The 26183-nt window shown below is 36.3% G+C and overlaps 2 protein-coding genes and 1 pseudogene across 2 annotated transcripts in view; 1 reads left to right on the top strand and 2 right to left on the bottom strand.

Annotated features, from left to right (window-relative positions):
* The window catches only part of LOC113393815 (serine/threonine-protein kinase D1), an 80544-nt gene that overhangs the window by 10449 nt on the left and 43912 nt on the right, over positions 1-26183 (top strand). The gene's annotated exons all lie outside the window — the stretch shown is intronic.
* On the bottom strand, positions 2211-5100 carry LOC135193813 (carboxylesterase 5A-like). The gene is made up of 5 exons (XM_064217827.1): positions 4927-5100; positions 4252-4466; positions 3102-3803; positions 2758-3012; positions 2211-2412 (listed from the first exon to the last, which is right to left on the bottom strand). Exons 1-5 carry the CDS (start codon positions 5098-5100, stop codon positions 2232-2234), a joined length of 1527 nt encoding a protein of 508 aa, XP_064073897.1. The 3' UTR covers positions 2211-2231.
* On the bottom strand, positions 15715-23753 carry LOC113393839 (juvenile hormone esterase-like; annotated as a pseudogene).

Below are 26183 nucleotides of genomic sequence, written 5' to 3'. Positions count from 1 at the left end.
ATATTGTGGGCAGTAGGTATCGTAGGCTAGAGATATCAGAACGCATATTGTACCGTTATAATTATTCATAGTCGGCTAGCTACCACCCGTGGATTCGCCCGCGTGTGCGGGGCAGGAGGAGGGGCAATGACGATGACGTTATAAGGTATAAGTTAAATGTAAGATATATTAACCATACCTTAAGCGTCAATCACTAAACCCAGGAACTAAGATATTATGTCCCTCGTGTCTTCAGTTACACTGGCTACAAGACACTAAAAGCAGTAATACTGCTTTTATTACTGTTTGGAGGTAAAATATCTGTTGAATTGGTAGTACCCAGACGGGCTTGCACAAAGCCCTACAACGAAGTATATTTTTTTCTTTCATATGTGCGAATGTCTCGATCTAACTTTAGGTCGACTATAATTGCGCAATTCGTACACTTCGATTCTTGACTATTGTTACCCTAAAGCTTAAAACCTTACTCGTTAAATCTGTTACGACTTTTCCTCACGACGATACAAGCTTAATTTATTATCTATATGAGCACCTTTATCAATTATTATCACACCACTTGCAGCGGCGATAAAAACAGCTTTTTGTATGTTTAGGTTTTTCGTTGTTGTAACGAAATGAAAACATACAAAAATAACTTTTATAAATAGAGTTACAGAGAATCATCAGAGATATTTTTTATATCACTGGGTTCCTTCTCAGGTCGGGGTGTTCACTTTTCCATACTTGTTGTACATTTTATTTTGACAATGAAATTTTAGCCCATATTTACTACTTCCATTTATAAGGGATTTGGTTTTTATTGAAGTTTATATAATCGCTTTTAGATATTGTGGGCTTGTAACAAATAATAACCATTCCTTCACTGTGATAAAATGTTACGTCCCATGTACCCGTGGTTACACTAGCTCAATCAATTTTAAAATTGGAACACAACAGTACTAAATTTTTCTGTTTGAGGGACTGTTGTGATATAATTATATATTTTTTGCTGATAACAATAATTACGGAAACTTTTAATACTTTTAGAAAAATATAAAATAAAGCATGAGGGCCAGTAACTGTCCCACGGGTTAATATATATACGCACCTTTTGTGAAAAAGGTTTTTTGAGGTTACCCTACTTGGCTGGCTCAATAGTGTCAAAATCAAATGGTGGATACACCGCATTATGTCGAATATGTAGCTGTAGTATATATATTTTTTTTGAATATTTGAGCTACTCCATCGATATATTTATTTTATACCAAATACTATCTGATCATTATCATATGTTTTATTTTATGTTATATCCACTGTATATGAAAAATAAACCTAATCATTGTATGAAATATAACATACAGTCAATACATGTCACAACATGTCATAGCGAAGGATATCCGGCGGATATCCGCATTGAAACTGTCAAGATGTTGTGAACAGATTTAAACAATTTTTATTTTTGTTACAGGTGAGTTCGTCTAAGATCACATTATTGGCTATTCGATTATAAAATGTGAATAAAGAATATCTGCCTACCCTCAACAGTCACTTGCCTTGTGAGTATTTAATTTTTAACATTATACCTGCATTATGCTTTTACAAGCCAGCCAATTGCCAGTCTGTTGCACTACGGGGTCAGCACCAACTCAGGTTCAAGATATAGATACTTTTCTTCTGTAAAATTATGATTATTAATATTGTTTGACTAGCTATTAGTTATAAAGATGCCGAGGCAGACAAACAGACAGACGGTTTAGTTATAGGATTACACCGTTTTGGGTGGAATCCGAAACATCCTCCTTTGCTACAGACTATCTGTACGCTACTATACTATAAAGTGCCTAAAAGTAAATCTGAATATATATATGTTTAACTAAATAAGGAATTAAAAACTAAAAATACCTAACGTCGGCAAAACTATATATATAAATATTTTGTACGTGTATATGTTACTGAACTCCTCCTGAAAGTAGTTATTTCGATGAAATGGATGGCTTAGATTAAACACGCTGGGTGGCGCTGCGATCGGAAAGTAAATAATATTGTTATTTCAATCGGATGAAGATAGGAACAGCAACTGGTTACATGTATATATTCGTTTAACGTTTTATTTGTTTTTTTTTATTAATTATTATTTAAAAAAAAGTAATTTTCACTCCTGGTCGGTACGACTATATATGTATATTTACATTTACAAAAACATGAAAGAATATATCTTTTATTTAAATATAATATAAAACATGTTTATAAGATTACTGAGCGCTGTTCCTTCTGTTTTCGAAGTAATATTTCTCATAAATATCTTTCCACATCTGCGTTTTCCTTTTATAAGGAAATTCTACCATGTTTAAATCCACGTTAATATCCAAGATCCGAACATCATGAGGATTTACGGGCTCCCACAGGAAATGTTCACTTTCCGGCGTTGGATTCCTGGGAACGAAATACTTTGTTTATATTAACCATGGTCGTTTATATCATAATGACAACATTTTTTTTTGGTATTCGTAGGTGGACTTGCGGATAGGCTACCACCAACATCAGGTAATTGTAAGAAACATTTAACATCTACACCACAAATGCGCCACCAACTTAGGGAACAGTTGTACTCTCATTCCTTAAACAAGAACACAACAACACTAACTACTCTCGTACTAACTACTCGGTGTCACTGAAAATCAGCGTTGGGACCAAAACCCCGTGGTCTCCCGTTTTGATGTCACACCAATACACAGTTTACAGTTTATGTAATTACTTGTACTTGTAGAAAAAACTTACAAATGCTTCACGAAATTTGTCCAAAGTCGTATAATATTCTCTTGTACTATTCCTTCTTCATCATCTAATTTCTCGCCCTTCGCTGGGAACAAGTATGCCAATTCATCCGAGTGCGCTGCGCCTGTCTTGATCACGCCTGGTTCTCCTTCCACACCCACATTCCCCAAGTAAGAGAACTGGTAGTAATACACAGAGTCGCTAAAAGAAGCGTGAAGGCGTACGCTCCTGTGAATATGACCCAAGAAGTAGGCGTCTCTGTAAAAGAGTTTGATCTTAATAATCAGCATATTAGTATCAGAAAGGAATTTCTAATTAGTTATTTAATTATATAAGTGGTAAGCCACCTGTGGTAAGCTAACAGCGATGCCATCGTCTTGTTCCCGTCGAAGTACATATCATGGACTTTGTTAGCTAGTTGTGGTACATCTCTTTTGTTCGTTTGTAATTCACTCGGAAGCAAGAAATCCATTCCCTTAGACATTTTCGTTAAAGCTTTTGAGCTTTTCAGCATTGAAGCAAACACGTACGCTTCGTTATTAGTGTACCCCACTATCATCGGGACTTTAGACATGTTTCCAGTCGACATAATGTCAAAAGGCGACTGAGATAATAATCTTTCTTCACTCTTTAACGGTTTTTCTATGCAGATACCAAACGGCAAGTAGGGAACCTCGAGATCTTCAGCTTTTTCTGCTAGATCTGCAATCCCAACTTTGTTTAAAAAGTGCATGTCTTTACTTTCGTCAAAATTCATTTTTAAGAATTTTGCTCGATTTTCGGCATCATAGTTAAAGGCCCAAGGGGCTAAAACTGTTCCACTTTGTAGAATAGCCCCATGGAACAACCCGGAAGCCATTGGTGTCAGCATCAAGGATTCTACTAAAGCAGCTCCAAAGCTTTGTCCAGCTATTATAACTTTATTTGGGTTTCCATGAAAAGCAATAATGTTGTCCCTAACCCATCGTAAAGCCAGTACCACGTCCTTTAAACCTGCATTGCCTGAGACTTTATCTTCGCTTAAACATAAAAAGCCTACTGGTCCCAACCTGCACATTAAGAAATTCATTTATAGTTTAAAAGTTGATCCTTAATTTTATTCGCCTTCTATAATGACGATTCAAAGGTGCTTGTAAAAGCCTACTTGAATAAAGTATATTTCGATTTCGATTTTGATTAGTTCGCGTATAATTAATCTATCCGATTAATTTGAAACTTTGGACAGAGTTTATACAGGTAAAAAAAGATTGGTGCATTTCTGTACTATGTTCGCGTACATCGATTTTTATTTTAACGTTCTTAAATATTCAATTAATTTATTTCTTGCAGATTGTATCGTACAGTGTCGGTAGTTACAAAATGGTATAATTATTATTTTTTGGGTCAATTGAGATATAAACTTATTCCAACCAAACAATAAATAAAACACGTTTTGCATATCGTCGAATACATTTTGAAATAATAAACCGTTTATTAAGTGATGATGAAGATATTCACCTGTGCCTGATAGTCACTATGACAATTCCTTGCTTCACCAGCAACGTGGGGTTATACCGACCACTACCCCCAGTTATCCAGGCCAAGACCGGCAGATTCGACCCATGCGGAACGTGGACGTCCAAATGTAAACAATCCTCGACTGGTGAACTTGAGTAGCATTGTATCTCGTTCGATTCTCTGACGTTTGTCCACGTAGGCGCAAGTCCAGCATGCTATAATGAAACTAGTGTATATGCCGCGAGCTCAATGTCAAGCCTATTTCCAGCTAGGTAACCTATTTTTTTGGCAATGACAATTTTCCATCTGGAGCATTTAATAAACTTTCGGTTCATTTTAATATTTATTACATATTATTATTTTAATCCTACTTTAGTTTTTTTAATTGAAAATTAATTATTTTGTAGCTTATTTACATACTTATATACTTGAATATTTTATACATAGCAAAATCGAATCTGTCGCAACATTAATTCGTGAAATATTGCCAGATGCCACAACCGCCGCTAAAGACTCTGCTTGCCTAGGACTCATGACTCAACAGGGAAAGTACCTCGATAATATTAGATTCTGTTGCAATTCCTCATATGATCTACATCAAGTCTACATGTAGATGTAATGTAAGAGGCAAATATAAAATCTAAAATATCAAACACAGGGAAATCCTCAACTTACCTTAAATCTTCCATTGACTCCACTTATCGAGCCGTACGGAATACCTTGATAAGAAACGAACCCATCTCTAAGGACGCCGCGGATCTTTCCCTGAGCTATGTTTATCACGTCCTGAGCAGTGATTCGTGTTAAAAACAACATTAAAATTATGACAATCATTCCATACGTCGCCATCATTAATATCGAAACTTCTGATTCCTTTGGAATATATATCCAAGTTTATTTTGTATGTTTTTGTTACTTTATTGAATCGTTGTTTCCTTTTTACTTATCTCGTTGGTTGATTTTGTGAAGGCTTATACTTTATCAATATCGCTGGCCGTGTAAGCCGTCAGCTCGTTCAATAAGGTATTAGTGCGTTGTTATCACGTTTTGACTGCAAAACATCAATCGCGTGCCGATGATATGTGTTCGCGCTCTGATGAATTACGATTTTCATCAAATCTCGTGTGTTAGAATCTTGTGGACTAGAGTGTAGCAATTTATTATTTTATTTCCCGTACACGAGTCTCGTTTTATTTCAATATACCTTTAATTCTTGTCGGTCTCGCAGCTTATTAGATCATATATAAAAACCAACAGACCGGATGATACACAAAAGTATATTTATTTATCTCAATCTCTCGAAATGCTTCGAAGTGTGAGATTTATCTTATCAGTATCTTGGTCGTGAATGCTAAAAGTTCATTATCGTTCACCGGAGTGGTAAGTACGTAATATATAGAGAAGTGCCAAAGATGTATTGTGTCTCGAGTCATAATATGTCGTTTCAAAATATTGTAAATGTGAAATTTCGTTTGGTGTCAGTTCTGGTTCGTGATTTGAAAATTATGTGTAGCTGTTTTCTAGTGTATTTTTCTTTAAGTATTATATATATATACAATATGTATGATATTTCTTCTTTGATTTTATCTTACGCCGATATATATATATTCTGGATTAGTTGTTTATAGGGAATATGATATAAGACTGTATTAACTGTAGTCAAATCCCAGTTCCAATAAGCGTTGTCAAGAAATTTTCAATGTCAGTCCAGAACTACGAAGTTAGCAGGGTGTACTTCTTGAGCCTTATTTTTTCTTAAGTCGTATCGAATCTCATATTATGAGAGTGAGGAAATATAATGTGCAATATAATGTTTTCTGCGCCCAAGGCGGCCATGTTTGAAATTCAGCCAATAGAACTGCATCATGTGAGACGAAACAAACGTTTATATGCATATTTAATTATGCGTGTTTACACACACGCAAAGACACCCAAAAAAGGGTCTTCGATATCGACCTCTAAAAAGGTCTTATTTGAGTATCGTGCAATCATCCACAATCCGTCGTCAGTGTTATTACTATCACGATGGACATAATTTAGTTTCAATATTGCCTGGCACATTGGCGTTATAAGGAATGTTTAATCTGAACAGCGCCAATATCTATGGGTAATGGTAGTCACTGTAGTGTATGTGTGTGAAAGAGAGGGAAGCATTGTGTCGTCTCGAGCGCACACGCGGCCGTGCGACAGCTTAGTCAGCTGGTAACGGTAAGAGTGAGTGGGTGTGTGCGTCTCGGAGCCGATAAAATAGGAAGGAACACTACATAAATTGGCGACGAGGAGAAACTGGATAACAGTGAGTAAAAAAAAAAAAAAAAAATACAACAAAAGATATCAGAGAGTCGTATTTACAAACGTTAACTTTTATTAATTATTCATTTAGTTACAATAAAAAAGTAAGTCACCGAATTCAATAAAAACACATATACAATAATTATGTTAAGTTTACTTGTATAATGATAACTATTCACTTTATCCTAGTGCCAGACTGATTATTGTACATGGTGGGGACACGTAAATTAAGTACGATCTTTGTTTACAACTTCGTATACACAGTGTTAACTCGATCGTTTCGAGTCGATTGTTATTACTAAATTGTTGAATGTAACCGTAGATTAAGATAAATATTTTTACACACGATTTGAGCCCGGGTTCGATTCTCGATTGGCTCAGAATTTTATTATTATATATTAGTTTGTAAAGAATAAAAAACTTAAGAACTAATACTCAATTTCGGAGTCTGTTTAATTACGTTAGTGTAGATTATAGTACTAGGTGCTTATAACCACAGGTGACGCCTGTTTCAATTATAAAGTAGTGTGACTGCTTCAAATAACTAAAATATAATTATCATTGTATATAATAATGGTAAAAAAAAAAAAAAAAAAAAAAAAAAAAAAAAAAAAAAAAAAAAAAAAAAAAAAAAAAAAAAAAAAAAAAAATATATATATATATATATATATATCCCGCTGAGTTTCTTTCGCCGGTTCTTCTCAGGTCCGAGGTGCTAAATTCCGAACCGGTGGTAGATTTTTGACAATCAATAAGCAAGTGTAAACACTTCTATATTGAATAAAGATTTTTGATTTGATTTGACGTTACCAGACTAGTGTCTGGTGGTCCGGAAGCAGGTGACGCCTGTAAGGACTTTCTGAAATGAGTTACCTACAGATGATGCCTGTATGTATGATCCTGTGTGATGAAGTATATGATGAGACGCGATGTATGTTACAGGGAGAAGTTAAAAGCTGACGCCTGTGAAAAGAAGTTTTTAGGGTGACGCCCTTACTAAAAATTTTATATATTTTAATACAATTCTTGATAATAGATGTAAGGATAAATAATGAATGCGTTGGGTTGTTAATAGGATGATGCCCCTAAGTGAAACACTAAATGAAACATTCATTATTTGTTTCCTTGTCTACAGATAAATGATGTCAAGTCTTACTTTGGAAAAATTTGAGTGCGGTGGTGAAGCAGGGTCTGTTGGAGCTAGATGGGAACGTTGGAAGAGAAGTTTAAATATTTACCTGGAAGCTGCCGATGTTACGACTAGTTCAAAAAAACGAGCAAGTTTATTACATTGGGGAGGACAAGAACTGCAGGAAATACTGTTTAATATACCAGGGGGCTACGTTACTGCTGATGGAAATGTAGATGTATTTAAGGTAGCAATAACAAAGTTAGATGAATATTTCGCTCCAAAGCAAAATAAACGATATGAAAGACATTTATTCAGACAGATCAAACAGGAGGAAAATGAAAAATTTGAAAAATATCTGGTTCGATTGAGACAACAAGCATTGAAATGTCAATTTATGGATGTAGACGACAATTTAATTGATCAGATAATCGAAAAATGTTCATCGGATGAACTTAGGAAGAAAATACTGCGCGCAGGAGAAACAATCACTCTATCTGAAGTAATAACTGAAGCAAATACTCTAGAGGTGGTGGAAAGGCAATTAAATGATTTCAATCGGAAAGATCAAACTATAAATAAGATCGATACACAAGTAGAGAAAAGAACATTCATAAATAACGGTAAAAAGGAATGTTTCCGATGTGGCAGTTGGAATCACCTAGCTTATGATGTAAAATGCCCCGCTAAAGGAAAAACTTGTAACAAATGCAAGAAGATGGGACATTTTCAATCTCAGTGCAGGGGAATAGGTCAGAAACGGAGTTACCAAGGCAACAAACTGGAAAAGAATGTAGATGAGAAAAAAATAAAGAAGTCATACCAAAAAAAGGAAGATATAAGACAAACAAACGCGATAGAAGATAAGATTGATTACGTTTTTAATATTCTAAATAATGACACGCTCACTTGTTTAGTAGGCGGAATTCAAATACAGATGTTGATTGACTCAGGATGCCAACACAATTTAATAACAGACAAGACGTGGTTAAAAATTAAGGAAAACATTGTAAAGACAGGAGAAGAAGTAAAGAACCCCGGCAAAATATTTGTTGCATATGGAAGTGAAGTTCCTCTAAATATATTGACGTCATTTAATGCCGATATACGTGTTGGATCAAAATCGCAAAATACTACTTTTTACGTGATAGACAAAGGCACACGTAATCTATTAGGTAAGGTGACGGCAATAGCATTAGGCGTACTAAAAATCGGATTGGATGTAAATCATGTCGTGATGACACCCTTCCCTAAATTCAAAAACATTCAGATACAAATACCGATCGATAGCAACATAAAACCGGTTGCACAGCCATACAAAAGAATACCGATTCCATTGGAAGAAAAAGTAGATAAGAAGATAAATGAACTGCTTCAAAAAGACATAATAGAAAAGGTAGAAGAACCGTCTGAATGGATATCACCTGTCGTGCCAATTTTGAAACCAGATGGGGATATCCGCCTTTGTATTGATATGCGGAGGGCCAATTTGGCTATCAAGCGAGAAAATCATCCGCTACCAACGATGGAACAGCTACTACCAAAGATTCAAAATGCTAAAATGTTTAGTAAATTAGACATAAAGGACGCTTTCCATCAATTAGAGCTGGTACCCGACTCAAGACATATTACGACGTTTATATCTGGTAAAGGATTATATCGTTTTAAGAGGTTAATGTTCGGGATCACCTGTGCGCCTGAAATGTTTCAAAAAACACTCGAAAGGGTGTTGAATGTTGAGTGGCCAATTTTATTGACGACATCTTAGTGTACGGGCGGGATAAAAAAGAACACGACATAAGATTACAAAAAGTATTAGAAACAATAAGGGCGAATAATATCATGCTAAAAGAAGAAAAATGTATTTACAGAACAGCTAAAGTTCAATTCCTAGGACATGAGTTGTCGGATCAAGGAATACGACCACTAGATAAATATTTATCGGATATAAAAAATTTTAGAACCCCAATCAACATTTCGGAATTACAGAGCTTTTTAGGACTTATTAATTATATTGGTAAATGGATTCCTAATTTGGCAACCCTCACAGAACCATTGAAGCTATTGCTTCGCAAGAAATCAGCCAGAAATGCTGACATTAAGGATTCTTGGGGGACAAGTCAACAAACAGCCTTTTGTGCGCTAAAGGCTGCTTTGAGTGACATACCGAACTTGGGGTACTACAACGTGAACGACAAAACTTTGGTGTTTGCAGATGCTAGTCCGGTCGGCCTGGGCGCAGTCTTAGTACAGATAAATGAAAATAGTCCACGCATTATTGGGTTCGGAAACAAAACTCTCAGTGAATGCGAACGCCGGTATTGTCAAACAGAGAAAGAGGCTTTGGCACTGGTTTGGGCAGTAGAACATTTTCATATGTTTTTATACGGCAAGGAGTTTGACTTAATTACTGATCATAAACCTCTTGAGATCATTTTCGGTCCGAAATCCCGACCCTGTGCTCGGATTGAACGCTGGATAATGAGACTTCAGTCGTACAAATATAATGTAATTTACCGCCCAGGAAAAAATAATATAGCCGATCCCTTGTCTAGGTTGTGCACATTAAAAGAAGATAGCACTCAATATAGAGATTATGTTCAGGACATCATTGACCATGCTAGACCTATAGCTGTACCGCTAAAAGATATTGAAGAACAGTCGAAGTCTGATGCAGATATACAAAAAGTAAAACAAGGAATATACAACAAAAAGTGGGATGAGACAGTAAAAGGCTATAAACTGTTTGAAAGCGAGTTATGCTTTTATGGCGATATATTATTAAGAGGCAATAGAATTGTTATCCCGACTCGATTACGACAGCTCGTTTTAGATGCTGCTCACGAGGGCCATCCAGGAGTAGTGGCTATGAAGTTGAGACTTAGAGCGAAAGTTTGGTGGCCTAAATATGACAAAGACGTGGAAAATTTGGTTCGGTCTTGTAAAGGATGCACACTAGTATCGGCACCAAATCCACCAAACCCACTAAAAAGAAGAGAATTACCTACCCAATCATGGATTGACATTGCAATAGACCTCTTAGGACCGCTACCAAGTGGGGATTACCTTTTAGTTGTGATTGATTACTTCTCAAGGTACAAAGAAATAAAATCGTGTCGAGACGTAAGCAGCAAGGAAATGATTCGATTGTTAAAAGATATTTTTAGCCGTCTAGGACACCCAGTTACAATAACCTCCGATAATGGGAAACAATTTGTAAGTGGGGAATTCAAGGCGTATTGCCAAGAGAATGATATAAAACTGTTTAATTCTATCCCCTATTGGCCACAGCAAAACGGAGAGGTGGAAAGACAAAACAGGGATATTATTAAACGGCTCAAAATATGCCAAGTAGAGAGAAAAAATTGGAAGGAAGCACTGACAGAATATTTGACAATGTACAATGGCACCCCACATAGCGTGACTGGGAAAACACCGGCTGAACTCTTCTTTAGAAGAAAATTTAGAGATAAGATTCCTATGATAGACATCGCAGAACAAAGTTTTGAAGACATTGATGTAAGAGATAAAGACAAAGAACAAAAAGAAAAAGGGAGAGAGTACACAGATAAAAGGAGAAGAGCACGCGAAGCAGACCTACAAGTGGGTGATAAAGTGTATGTGAAGAATGCAAATAAAACTAATAAACTCAGTCTTAATTTTGATACAGCAATGCATACTGTTAAATCTAGAAATGGAGGGGATGTTGAAGTTCAGAACGACGAAACAGGACAGCAGTTAAGACGCAATGTAGTACATTTAAAAAAAGTAGAAGGGGAGTGGAGAACTATAAACAACGGAACCGAAGAACAAAATTTAGAAAGGACATCAGAAGAGAGTCCTGTAGAGGAGAATGAAGACAAATATGACAATTAAAAAATAAATAAATAAAAAAATAAAAATAATAAATAAATAATAATTTTGATTTTCAGTTTTGTAAAAAGTGATTGGTATACTAAATAAATCAATAAAAGTCCTAATTGTTTTATTTTTAAAACAAGGAAGAGATGTAGTGTATGTGTGTGAAAGAGAGGGAAGCATTGTGTCGTCTCGAGCGCACACGCGGCCGTGCGACAGCTTAGTCAGCTGGTAACGGTAAGAGTGAGTGGGTGTGTGCGTCTCGGAGCCGATAAAATAGGAAGGAACACTACAGTCACTAACGATCAAGTGGTACATTTGTCAATAGGCCTAATTAACTAAACAAAAAATCACCAACCATAGATCAATCAAATAAACAAATCCATTTGCAAAGGTATTAATAAAATTCTTCGGTTCAAATATTCACATCCATATTTCTGACATTCAATTGACGTGACTACATTCAACATCCGACGGATTCCGAGAATGTACCTCGTTTCCAACACAATGCACTTTTACCTTTTACTATTGAAATTGTAATATTCAAAATTGCCCCGTATTATAGGTTGTTTGATGATAAAGTAATTGTGTCGCGTCGCTATTGGGACTAATTTCTTCCGCGTTAAAATACAAAATGCCTTAATTAAGTCTTTGAAATAATTGACTGACAAGAGCGTCCGTCATTTGACAAATGATTAAATCGTTTACATCGAGTTTTCGACATCGACTCACCATTGAGTTTTATATACTTGATTTGTAATTTGAGGTTACAAGTTTATATTTTAAATCTCACTTTCTCAAAAGTGCCCATTGGCGCTTAAGCGTTTCTTTATGGAAAAATAATAACATAATTATGTAATTTTTTTATGAACAGTTACACTGGTCCGCAGTAATCAGCCGATTTTTTTATTACTCCTCGATATACCCTATTTATATTCCGAACTGTTGGTAGCTTTACATTTAAAAAACCCTTTAAAAAAACGTTAAACGTCCTTGATAAAATTACAATTTAAATCGGGTAACTTACTTTTAAAACTACAGCTCCTTAATCTTAGCAATACGTTCGTGTCAACTCGCCCACGACACTGGACTGAAAGTATTATTAGAAAGCTAAACTCAATAGTAAACTAAATGTTTCGTATTGGAAATAATTACGGGATCATCAGTAACATTACATTGCTGATAATTATTCCCATTGCTTATATATTTCCAAATTTATCAAGTTCATATGATCATTACTATAAATTAGAATAAAGAGTATAAACAGAATCTTAATGTCCGTTGTAATAGATGTAAGTATTTTTAAAATGCCTGCGAGAAATAAAACGCAATACTTATTGCGCCATCGTGCAACTTGACTTTACTTGGATATAAGTTGTTTTTTTTTTGTTTATCAACATTAAGAATACAGAAATTCACCACTGATAAACATCATATTATTTCTTCAATCGAAGATTTCTCGTTAAATCCCGCACATGGTCCTTTACCGACTCGGATTTTATCGAATTAGCGGAAGATAAGCTGCATTTATTGTGGATTTTTGAGAAATATTATAATTATTCAAAGAAATAAATAAGTTGAACGATTGCGCCGGTCAAGGCTTAATATCGTGGACATGGATTTGTAAAAATTATTCATAAATAATCTTCGTCTATTTTGAAGGGTTTAATAGATTAATTAAATAAAAAATAATTGTTTTAAAGATATTGTGGTGTGTAAATTATCTCATTTAGATTTTACGACACAAGATCCAAATTAACTTTATAATAATTTTTTGGGCTTAATATTAATAGAATTTAACAAAATATTTATATATAATAAATGTAAAAATTTTAAAAAATTTAAGATCCTCCGACACAAAATATAAACTCTAAAAACTAACAAATAATATTTTATCTGACCACTTGGCTTGACTCGGGCCGTGAGAGTGACGAGAATATGAAACCAAGATAGCACGTATATTTTTAAAATGGCGACAAGTTCTTTTAATGAAACCTATTAATTGCCATGATTTTTTAATAATCTTGTCTATATGTTTTGTAAGTAATAATTTCTTATCGATAGTAATGCCCAAATGCCTTTGATTCGCTATATAATAAACAGATGGTACTGTGTTTCTTTTTTTTGTTATTTTAAGGAATTGACATTTTGTAGCATTAAGTAGCATTCCATTGCTATTGCACCACTCTTGCACAGAATCAAGATAATGTTGCAAAAGAGTTACATCATCCATAGTTTCTATACACATATATAGTTTAATATCATCAGCGTAGATAGAGTATTCACTGTGTTTAATGTAATCACTAATGTCATTAATAAATAATATAAATAATATCGGCCCTAAATGTGAATCTTGCGGCACACCAGAATATGCCAAGTAAGGATGTGACTTAAATCCCTTAATTACAACTTGTTGCTGCCTATTTCTTACATATGACTCTAACCAAAGTAATAATTTGCCATGAATTCCATATCTTTTTAGTTTCAACAACAATAACAGATGATTGACTTTGTCGAACGCATTGCTGAAATCAGTATAGATCGAGTCCACTTGAATGCCGATATCAACATAATTTGACACGTCATTAAGATAACAGACAAGATTACTTAAAGTAGATCTACCCGAACAGAATCCATGTTGTTTAGTTGTGATAACTTTATACTTCGATAAGACATCACATATAATTCGTTCAAATGCTTTTGAACAGTGACTCAGAATTGACTCTGATCTATAATTATCAACAAGATCTTTATCGCCTTTTTTATATATAGGTATAACATTGGCAAGCTTCCAAGCCGATGGGAATTTACCGGTTTCAAAGGATGTTTCAAAGATTATTTTTAATGGCAACGTTAAATTCTTGTAAGTTCTTTTAATGAGAAGAGAAGGAATCCCATCAGGCCCAGCCCCTTTATGAGGGTCAAATTTCTTTAGGGTATTCGGAATGGTACGTTCGTTAAATTTTATAGAGTTTAAAGAGAACTGGTGATAAAAGTCCTGTTGTTTAAATTGAATTTGATTCTTATTAAGTATATTTTTAGAATAGACCGAAGAAAATTTTTGTTTAAAAAGATTACAAATATCCTCGCCAGCGTCAGCCAGACATTTTCATTTTACTGGGAATATTCGAAGATGTTCCACGTGTAGGCTTAACAAAAGACCAAAACTTACGCGGGTTACTGCAAACAACCGATTCTATTCCGTTTGTATAGTTGGTATAAAGAATTTTCATCACTTTGTATATGCGAGAGTTTAATAATTTGAGCTCAAGAAAGTCACGCGGATTATTGTATTTTTAAAATTTTAATCTTACTTTTTCTTTTTCAGCAATTATTTTTATTAGAGAAGGGGAAAACCATGCTGGATATTTACGATTTCTAGGTTTTGTTATAGGGATATGATTATTAATAATACTTTTTAGGATCTCATAAAAAACTGATACCATGACATCAACATCACCAGCAGTTGACCTCAGCTCAGACTCCCAATTTATTTCTTTTAGTTTGTCATTGACTATCGTATAATTAGCTTTTTTGAAATTGTACGTGGCAAATAATTTCTCAGTTAAAAGCTCCAACTACATTAGTTCTAGTTGTATCTCTAAAGGCGGATGATGGGAGTCCAGTTGGTTAGTATGTCCAGGCTACTGTCGACCCTGACACCAGAGAAATTACTAAATACCAAATCAAGTATTCTGCTATTATAGTTATTTACATGATTAAATTGAGATAAACGATTCAAGGCCATAATAACATAAAATCTAAACGTTTTGTACTATTGCTAGGAACGAAATTTGTTTCATTTGACTTGAAAATCCAGTTTATAAAACCCAAATAAAAATTTCCTAATATAAGAGTTTCACATAAATTACTTTCCATTACTCTACTTATGTCATTTAAGATTAATTCTAAATTACTAGATGTTACAGGTGGCGGCGAATACAATAAACAGAATAGTACATTTTCAGTTACACCATTTACACTTAAGCGAACTGATATCCATAAATCCTCATTATTGCATTCCAGGTGTTTGACTCGTTGAGATTGTAAATTTTTTTGATACCGCGAATAAGACTCCACGCCCTCTATGTCCAACTGATGAAGTTGTTAATCTGTCTCTTCTGTAATTTGTATATCTATCAGTTAGAATTTTATTTATCATTGATTGAATCATCCAACCAAGTTTCAGTTAACGCTATAATTTCGTAGTTGTTTAAATATTCACACGATCACAAACGGCACACAAGTAACACACCGCAAAATAATGTCTCATATTTGACTGGTACTGCTCTCTAAACTGTCGAAGAACTGCACCATGTCTTGCTGTTCATTGGTCAGCTCCGTGAACAAATAGGACATGGGCATGTTGATGTTCTGGTACTGGACAGGCAACGGCTCCTCGACTGCCGGCCAGTTTGACAGCGGAAGCTGATTGCAAGTCGGGTCACTGGAAACGTTAACAGATAAATTATGTATAAACATAAAACAAAAAAATTACAAAATATGGTAAATGCAAAATTGTACCTTAATTGAGAGTTAGATTAAGAGAGTGAGCTAACTGAAGTCACTAAACGCACATTTGTCAGTATCATTAAAGTTTACCCTATTCTAGACGACATACCTGCTGATTGATGATGCATTTTAATGCACACGGTTTTAATTAGGGAAGGATATAACCAATTCTTCTTGTGTAATCAATATCTCATAACTAGATATATTTTATAAATTACTTAAAGTTGTTCGAATCTACGTCATAAAAATCGTAATTATCATTAAAAGTATAAATAATTCTTCATTGGTACTTACTTGCAATAGGAAAAGTTTTTAACGAACATAGTCATCCATTTTGCCATTAGTTTATCCTTTTGCGTAGGAGGCGAAAAGTCTTGTACACCATCCATAGCATTCGCTCGGAAGACAAACGTCAAATCTTCTACATGGGTAGCGCCCTCGTACGAAAGTCCTTTGGCCTCCTTCATCACATTGAAATCCGCCTCATAAGAATATTGATACAAGAACACCGGAGCTCCTTGCATTAAAACTCGTCTCTCTGCTAATTTCATTGCGGGATAAACATAAGCTGAATCAGAGCAACACTTTATAAACTTATCCATAGTCGGTGTTCCGTTGAAATACCTCTCTTTGACTCTCTGTGCCAAATTCAATGCGACATTAGTCGGCACTTTGTAAAGTAGATTCGGCGATAAAATTAGTTGTGGACTTTAGTTTATACGACTTAATATGTCAATTCCCTCAAAATTCGGACGGAATGCTTCGTACTCTGCTGTTGTAAAACCAACTATTAACAGTATATTCTTTCCGCGTCCCTTTGATATTAAAACATCAGGGTCGTCTTCCAAAATCGCGGTGACGCCTGGGAATGAGGATTCGACAACCGGCAGAAAAGCTACGATGCCGTTTTGATCTTGAGTTTGCTTATTGGCTTCCATTATATCTTGGAGCGGCATGTCTATCAGCTGTTGATGGATTTCCTCTGGGTCAGTGGCGTTGATGCCGAGGTTGGATAAGAATAGATTCGCCGCTACCTGAGCGTACGCTGGAGAAGTGGTAAAGTAACTGGTGCTGATACCGCTCATCAATATTAGTCTGTAATAACATAGAAATACTGAATGTTTTTTTTATTTATATTTAAATGACAAACAAAACTGAATATATGACAATTTGTAATAATTAAATAAAAGTGATTATGGATTATTTCAATAACTATAAATTATGGGACAACATTCTAATAAAATTAACAACAATGATTTCTAATTGAGTTGAAACTGACGTTATCAGAAACTGGTTGGCAAATAAGTTTATTTTTGAACTCTTAATTGTGGTTTTTCCCAAAATCGTTAAACAGTATTTATATATTGAAAAATATTTATATACAAAAAAAGACAAAATAATATGTATTGTGTCTTTAAAATAAGATAAGAAACGCGTACAGTTATTCGTAAAATGATTAAAAATATATACAAAATTACCTGTGGAATAATCCATCCGCGACATTGGACAAAGATAGTAGATGTGCACAGCTGGCTCCGGCACTCTGCCCCGCCAGCGTCACGTTGTTGGGATCTCCGCCGAACGACTGGGCATTGGTCTGCACCCATCTCAGCAGGGTTACGATATCACGCAGACCGTTATTACCGGGGATGCTCGACGAGTTCAGGGAGAGGAAGCCGAAGACATTTAACCTGGAAAACGTGTACAACAAAGTTAGTCGATTATATTTAGACATACATACATGTACCAAAACAAATGTGGGTATCTGTTGGAGATCCGTAGACTTGTGTCGTTTGACGGATCACTACGAAATTTAGAACATACTAGCTGTACCCGCGACTTCGTGCGTTGTTTGAATTGAAGTTATTTGGATATTGTAGCGTGATTTTATTTTTATTCTATATATAATTCTAAAATAAAAGTAGTCTAAGTTACTCCTTATTACATCCGCAATCTGCCAGTGAAAGTCCCGTCGAAATCGGTTCAGCTGTTCCAGAGATTAGCCGGAACAAACAGACAGACAAAAATTGTTAAAAATGTTATTTTGGTGTATGTACCGTGTATACACATGCATTTAGTAAAAATAGGTTTTTTTAATATTACAAACAGACACTCCAATTTTATTATATGTATAGATTATGTATTTTCATGTATTTTCATGGAGAAGGTTCTGCAGGTAATATATAATATAATAAAGAGTATTTGATATTGCAGTATAGATATAGAACACATTTAATTTAACACGGACATAAAAAAAAACAATTTATATATCATATTTATAATAAAATTGAAATTCATTATACAGGGTTATGGGCAATTCGACGTAAACAAAAAAAAAAGGAGGTGATAAGGGTGATTATTTGCGATAATTTTAACCCCCATATGCATAATGCAAAAGTGAACCAGTCCATGTTGTTAATTACTGAGAGGATAAGAATTTATCGATGAACCATTTCGACAAACACCTTTGCCGCACGACTCATATTCATAAAATTCTGTAGAAGATGCAGAGCGATCCAACATCTCAACGCAAAGCCAAAGGATCAAGTAGATCCGAAAGGGCTTGGTCGTCGATAATTCGAGCCGCTCTACGTTGGATACGGTCAAATGGAAGGAGCTGGTACTGGGGAGCACCCGCCCAGAGGTGAGCGCAGTATTTCATGTGAGGCCGAATTTGCGCCTTGTATAGTCTTAGACGATGGTCCGACGTTGTATACTGTCTTGCCTTGCTGAGCACACCGAGCTTTTTTGATGCCAATTTGGCTTTGCCTTCTAATTGTCCGCGGAACTGAACCAGGCTCGAAATATCGACGTCAAGTATTCCGATACTAGCTGTGGCGACTAACGGAATGTTCTCGAATCGTGGAGATACGACAAAAGGTGTTTTTTTAGCCAGTTAATACGCAAACTTGCGTCTTTTTGGGGTTTAAATGGACTAGGTTTAGCCGACCCCAGTTCGCGACTTTATTTAACGAAGACTCGATTTCAGACACAAGTTTGTTCCGGTTTTCTTCGAAGTTTTCCCGAGAAATATTAGCACGACCGGTGTATGAGGTGTCTCCGGTGCTGTCGTCTGCATAGCAGTGAATGTTACTGATTTGCAACAAGTCATTGATATGCAGAAGAAACAGAGTGGGTGATAAAACGCAGCCTTGTGGAACACCAGCATTGTCGAATTTTAAGTCGGAGCGACCGTCGACAACGACCTTGAAGATCCGATCTGCCAAAAAACTGGTAATCCAATTGCATAATTTCCCGGGAAGCCCATAGGAAGGAAGCTTCGAAAGAAGCGCTTTGTGCCACACGCGATCGAAGGCCTTCGCTATGTCCAGACTGGCTGCTAATGCCTCCCCCTTGCTCTCAACTGCTTCCGCCCATCTATGAGTAAGGTAAACTAGAAGATCACCGGCTGAGCGACCCCGACGGAAACAGTACTGGCGGTCGCTAATCAACTGGTACTCCTCTAGGTACCGCAGGAGCTGGCAGTTTATAATGGACTCCATTACCTTGGAGAACAAGGAGGTGATGGCTATAGGCCTATAATTGGACGGGTATGAGCGGTTGCCCTTTTTAGGGATCGGATGCACCAAAGCAGTCTTCCAGGAGTTCGGGACGACGCCGAATGCATTGGATTGCCGGAAAAGACGCGTTAAGACTGGCGCCAACTCGGGAGCACAAGTCCGCAGCACGATTGGAGGGATGCCATCGGGGCCACTCGATTTATGAATATCCAAGGAAAGAAACAATACGAATACAACAAAGAGAAGAATTGGCGCGTGAAATGAAGTTAAAATTATTATCATAGCTGTATTCAATATAACGTAATGCTTGACAAGTTGGCTTGATATATTTATGGGTTGTGGCGTACTGTAAGATTAATGAAGCAGGTAACCATGTAGTCACTTAGTTGTTATTTATGGCCATGTACCTTTTGTGCAGCAAGGTATCCGCGCCTCTAATAACCACTTCGAGTTTAGAATCTGCGTTTAATATTTATCAGAAGCAAAAACGAGTTACATTAACATATATCAGATGATTTTTGAGATGAGAAGTAAATATCAATTTGACCAATAAAAATGTCAAGAGGCATACATAATTCAAACGAGTAAAGTTTCGTTATAGTTGGTAGTATCTCACCTGTAGTTAAAAGTGATGACGATGACGTCTCTATGTATGAGATACTCTGGACCATAAAGACTTATTCCTCCAGAACCGAAAGCGAAGCCACCTCCGTGAACGAAGACTATAACAGGTAGAAGTTCCTGATCCGGCGTCGGAGTCTTGTACCCTGGTAGGGCATCCAAAGGTATGGATGTTGGCGTATATGCAAGCTTCACTCATGTTGGCAGAGCCCAGCAGGGGTCCGTAAAATACGTCGTGTTGAGGACATATAGGTCCTTCGTTAGATGCATCGTAGAAGTCGTCCCATGACTGCACAGGCTCTAACTCCTAAAAGATAATGAGAACAATTTAAGTTACGTAAGAATTCTATGTTTTTGTAGAGCTGATTTGTATTGTCATCGTTTGTCTTAAAGCCGATGGTTGGAGGCGCATTGAATAACACATACAATGCAAATGTCTATAGGCGAAGGTGATCAAATACCAGTCGCCGTGGCCCGTTTACCTGACCGTAGTCCTGACAAAACAAAAATAAATAGTAGCATAACATCGTATGACATAAACTAATCGAAAGATGTGCTTACTCGAAACCGACGTTCGCCTAGAGGCTGTGCTGCGTACGGCACACCCAGGAAGCTAGCGAAGTGTGTCCTGTTGCTGGCAACGCGATGTACGCCACACACCCACCCAGACTGCAGACGCGCGCGCACCTCGCAATCTGAACCGTCTCGTAGTAACCGAGGGGCACCGCTCACTGCAAAATTAAATTAATTATTTACATAATTTATAGCCATACTTAGATATATTTTAGTAACGGCTACTTCCTCTTATGTGAAACTCATTTGTATGTAACATATCGTTATTCAATATGTTTTAGTTTTATTTGTAGCACAAGTCACACAACGTTCCTTTACTGCTAAAATGTATTATATAAAATACATTTAAAAGCTAAATTATTGCTACGTATAGAAAGAAGAATTATTCATCTGCTCATTTTATATAGAGATATATAAAATATTTAATCAACTTTATAATATCACGAGTAATTGATAAGCTATGTTTGACGCTAGTTGTAAGGAGCATAGGAACACTGTAGCTCGCGTAGCGTCGCGTAGCACGCGCTACGTAATCGAGATCCAGACAATGAACCGGCCGATATGTTCCAAATCCATTCGAATTGTTCTTTATACAAAAAAAAGTTACTTCAAAGATTGTATCTGCATGTGAAGTTACACTATAAGCTTATAAATAATATTTAAACCATTCAAATAATTTTTTTTTATCATAATCGGTTATCAATCGAGCTGAACAAGAAAAGGCCAAACTCATTACCACCTCTTTTTTGAAGTCGGCTAAATACCTACCTAAACAAGAACTCGTGTATCATAACAGTTTTATCATAATGGATTTAAATCAGTGATCATTTTGTTATCGTTTACGATTAATATTATTAATTGATTAATAGTGTTATGATGACCATTCAATTTTTATAATTAATTACATAGCTGTATATGTAATAATATGTAGTACAGATATAAATATAAATGCCGAAGGAACATTATGTATGTTGATATGCTATTTATTGCGTGATCTGTACAACTATTCTGTAAGAACCAAGTCGAAATCCGAATCAAGTTCCCGATCGAATCGAATCCGAACGAATTTTCCATGTCCCTTATGTTAAATTATGTTATGTATTCACCTCGTGCTCTACTGTCACGACGTTCCTGGTGATGAAGGTGAACGTCGTGATTAAACTTACAGGTTGTTTTGATTTCAATTATTTTACTAGTTTATGTAACAACCCTGGTCGACTGCAAGCAGTGTGTTGATAAAGACCAACCTTCTTGAAACGAAGGAAGATAAAGTAAAAAGTTAAATATTTATGTAGGTACTTGGCTACGGTGGGTAGAGCTTTGTGCAAGCTCATCTGTGTGCAAGCACCTACACAGAACACACACAGAACCAAACTCATAAGATATTTAACCGCCAACCTGTAATACTGTTGTTCAGGTTTGAAAGGTGATTAAGCCAGTGCAACTTTCGAGGTATCTGGTGCATTGACTATGTTTGGAATAGTTAATATTTCCCACAGGGGTAATGTCTACGGGTGTTGGTGACCACTTATCATCAGGTGACTTGTTTCCCAGTTCGCCGACATACATGAATTAAAAATTGTCCAGTGCTATGAAAGTACTCCCCTGAACCTTAAAGCTAAAGTCTCCTTTAAACAAGAGTAAGACAAAAATGGGGAGGTTAGTGTCCTCTTTCGGCAAAATTATAGGGTCAACGAATTTCGACGAAACCTTTCCAGGACAGGCGGTCGATGCTATTATTTTTTATTTTATAAATCGTCGGTGTAAAAAATGGAAACGGCAAAGCGCCTTATGTGGTCTGAAGTTAAGTTAGTAAACCTCATTTACTCAATTACTGTGCTCACCAACACATTTTAGCATCTCGAGAGGAATAGCTTAAGAATACGCTGACGATCGGTATTGTATTGCTTTATTTCCTCTTGTTTTTATTTTAATTGGAGGGCAGACGCTAATTTACATTATACTATAAAATATATTATTCATTTCTTATATAATCAATGCGCCTCTAAATATAAGAACCATAACAAAGGAACTCACGCCTAATAAACGGGCTAATTTTATCCATCAATGAGTGAACCAACAGTTACGCGTACGTCTACTGATGAGATCTGAATTAGGAATGGTAGTATTCCATCCCCAACTGGATCCCACGAGCAACGGCAGTGGTGCTAGCTGTCGGGTCTTTCCCACTAAAGCAACGTTCTTTCCAAGGAACTGACGCAAAGTAATCGCCAAGTCGCCCAGTCTGCCGACTTATAGTGCCAAACACGACATTTACCTATCTTTACTGGCAGCAGTTTGACTTGTGGCACTTTGTTAGATATCAGGCTGTGATACTTGAAACCAGGAGGAGCCTGAACCTCAACCCGATACTCTACTGATAGAGTATAGGGATACTTCACTGAGGACTGCCAGCAGAAAAATCGCTTTTCGGGACTCCTTGTTTGGCAGGTCAATATAATTCAATCCATGCAGGAATATTAACATCCTACCATCAGATTCGCAGATGGCCGCTTAAATATCCCTTATTCGCCTCTTACAACAGCCACGGGAACGACGGCCAGTGAATTGTATTCTCATTTCGCGACGGAGACGGTTACTAAGATATTTTGGAAATTTCAATTTCAAGAGGCAGAATGTGAGGTCTGTCTTTTTATAGATTTTAGCCTTACACAGACGGGAGGGAAAGCTAGTAAATTATAGACAATGATTAAAATTTATCGGCGATTGAAGAAATGTACTCTAAGTATTAAATACTTCTAATCCGTCGATTACATTTATAATTTACCGATAAAACTATTCTGTAATCTTGATTTAATTATACACTTGCCAAACATACGCATGCATATGTTTAAAAAAAAAAACCGCGAATTGATCACTAAAACGTACACAGATAACCGTAGAATATATATTTTCATATTTCGTGTCACTCACCGTACGATACGAGTAGCAACGCGCACACGGCCCACAGTGCCCGCGCCATGCTTGACGATCGTCCACAAACTGTCGCGCTCAGCCACACGCCGCTCTTATAAACTAGCATGTCGACGTACGTATCTCAAATATTAATACGACCGACCGGCTTTACTCCGAGAGACAGTTCGATTTTTGACGATGGTTTAATTACAATAGACAGTAAACTTCTGATATTAAATAATACTTGTTAAAATTAGCTTATTTTATTTCACTTGAGACAATAGGTATAGAGCTGATCGTAATACAATTTTACCTGGATATAAATTACACGCATTCACAGGGAACACCTAGTGTTCTATTTTTTAGTATAATTGATTTGGAAATCATTTTCAAATCGCTTAAAGTTCAACAGCGATGCTTCAATTAAAATGTCTTTAAATATTTCCTGTGTTTATAAACACAATTATCTGTTTTTGTACCGAAATTGCTCTTTCACAAGTTATGATTTCTGCGAAAAACTTCCATAATACTATAATAACATACTGCGTGTCATCGTAAACCTTTACCGGAAAATTCTTTTCGAGCTATAGAGTATACGGATATAATCGTAGAACCGGTACAAATAAATACAATGTACATTCACATTAGACGAAAAATATTGTCTATTATTAATGTATATTTACACTCATGCATAATAGATTTTTAAATATAAAATACAAAATATATAAAATATATTTAAAAATATAAAATACAGAGGCCAACCAGTGGCGGGAACAAGGTCCAAGCCACCAGTGGTCAGGGCCCCAGAGAGAGGAACTTCCTCACAATACGCGCCGTGCCGAGGAGTACTGCCTTCTGCATCAGGCCCTTGACCCAGCTGCCTAACGAGAGCCTCTTAAGGTGTTGGTCGAGGCTCTTGGCCATTAGGCCATTCGCTGAAACGACTATCGGCACAATAACTGCTGTATCCACATCCCACATGTCGACAACCTCGTGAGCTATGTCAAGATATTTTATTTGCTTATCCTTCTCAGCCTTCACGAGATTCTCGTCATGAGGGATGGTGACGTCAACAATTATCGTGCGGCGCTCTGACCGATCTATCACCACTATATCAGGCTTGTTGACGACAACAGTCCTGTCAGTGATTATAGATCGGTCCCAATACAGTGTGATACAACCATTCTCGAATGAATTTTTCTTAAATGAACATTATTATTATTTTTTAGAGTAATCTAAATCATAATTTACCAATTAGCAACTGATAGAATCTAACAGCTCCGCAAATTAGATTTGCATGTATCGTCAAACGAAACAACTGACCTTAAACCTGTCGTGACGCGTGGGCGGGCGGGCGTAGGGTATGCCGAGGTAGATGTAGTGCGGTGGGTGGGGTGCATAGTACCCCCGCACTATGCCCTGTGTCGTCATCACGTCCCTGTACCGCGCCAGTGGGTTTGGTGGAGTGCGACCGACAACCCCGCACGCCAACAGGTGGGCTATGAGCACTTTACTAATCATGCCTCGAGCTACTCGACCATCGAAAGGATTTCAGACCATTACATCATAAACAAAAGTGTCAATCTTTTAAGGAGCTTGTGGTTTTGTCAGTCTTCATGAATTAATCAGCTACAGTGAATACAGTAAATGGATATGACAACAATTATGTCATCTATGTGAATGTTATTATCATAACAAGCCATTAAACTGTCCAAAACATCCATTTAGTGTCGATTTAAATCATGTCGTAAAGGGCAATACAATCTTAATTCAAAACAAAATATTGTTCTTTGGAACATATACTACTTATAACGATATAATAATTTCATTATATAAGTAGTAATTTACTAAGTGCTAGCTAGTGCCCGCAAATCCGTTCGCGTGACTTTAAGCCTCAAAAGTAGGCGTATTATATGGTTGACATATCTGTTTATATTTGCTTTTGTCGTGGCATTGTAGTTCCCAAATGGATGGACAGATTATGATTTTTTCGGTAAGTTGACTTTTTTGAGCGTCTTGCCATCGATAAAAATAAAATTACATACAACCGAACGTTTTAAATTTATAATAGAATCTTGTAATATTAAAAAGTTATGCTGTATTTGTCTAATTGCGTAATGTTTATTACACGATATTACGCGTAGTGCCGTCGGGGATTAAAGAATAGATTTCTTTGCAGTTGCGAACACGCGACAGAGCCACATAAAGCTAGCCGTGTGCACTGAAAACTGGACTCTCTTAAAAGTGAACGCAAAGTTTTTTGGAATGAGAAGGAACCGGAATATAAACATAAAATCATCTGCGCCGCACCTATTTATATTTATAGTATATTTATTTTCAAATACAAAGGAATGATCTTACACCACTGGAACTCTTTAAAAAGGTTTTAACCTCATCAGCCCTTAAGTCTACTTATCTATCCGAGTAAACGAAAATAACAATTACATATTTTTTTAAGTATAACACGCAGCAACCAAACTAAATAATTAACAAACGTTTAACCTGTTATA

The sequence above is a fragment of the Vanessa tameamea genome, chromosome 19 (genome assembly GCF_037043105.1).
Source record: "Vanessa tameamea isolate UH-Manoa-2023 chromosome 19, ilVanTame1 primary haplotype, whole genome shotgun sequence".
In the NCBI taxonomy this organism is placed as follows: domain Eukaryota; kingdom Metazoa; phylum Arthropoda; class Insecta; order Lepidoptera; family Nymphalidae; genus Vanessa; species Vanessa tameamea.
The sequence above is the reverse complement of the archived record's forward strand: the minus strand, read 5'-3'. Positions and strand labels throughout refer to the sequence as shown.

Excerpts from the sequence above, each read along its gene's own strand:
- LOC135193813 (XM_064217827.1), bottom strand. The coding sequence starts at position 5,100 with ATGGCGACGTATGGAATGATTGTCATAATTTTAATGTTGTTTTTAACA. Across the intron at positions 4,467-4,926 it reads GAGTCAATGGAAGATTTAAG|CATGCTGGACTTGCGCCTAC; the intron begins GTAAGTTGAGGA and ends GTTTCATTATAG. Across the intron at positions 2,413-2,757 it reads ACAAATTTCGTGAAGCATTT|GAATCCAACGCCGGAAAGTG; the intron begins GTAAGTTTTTTC and ends TTTCGTTCCCAG.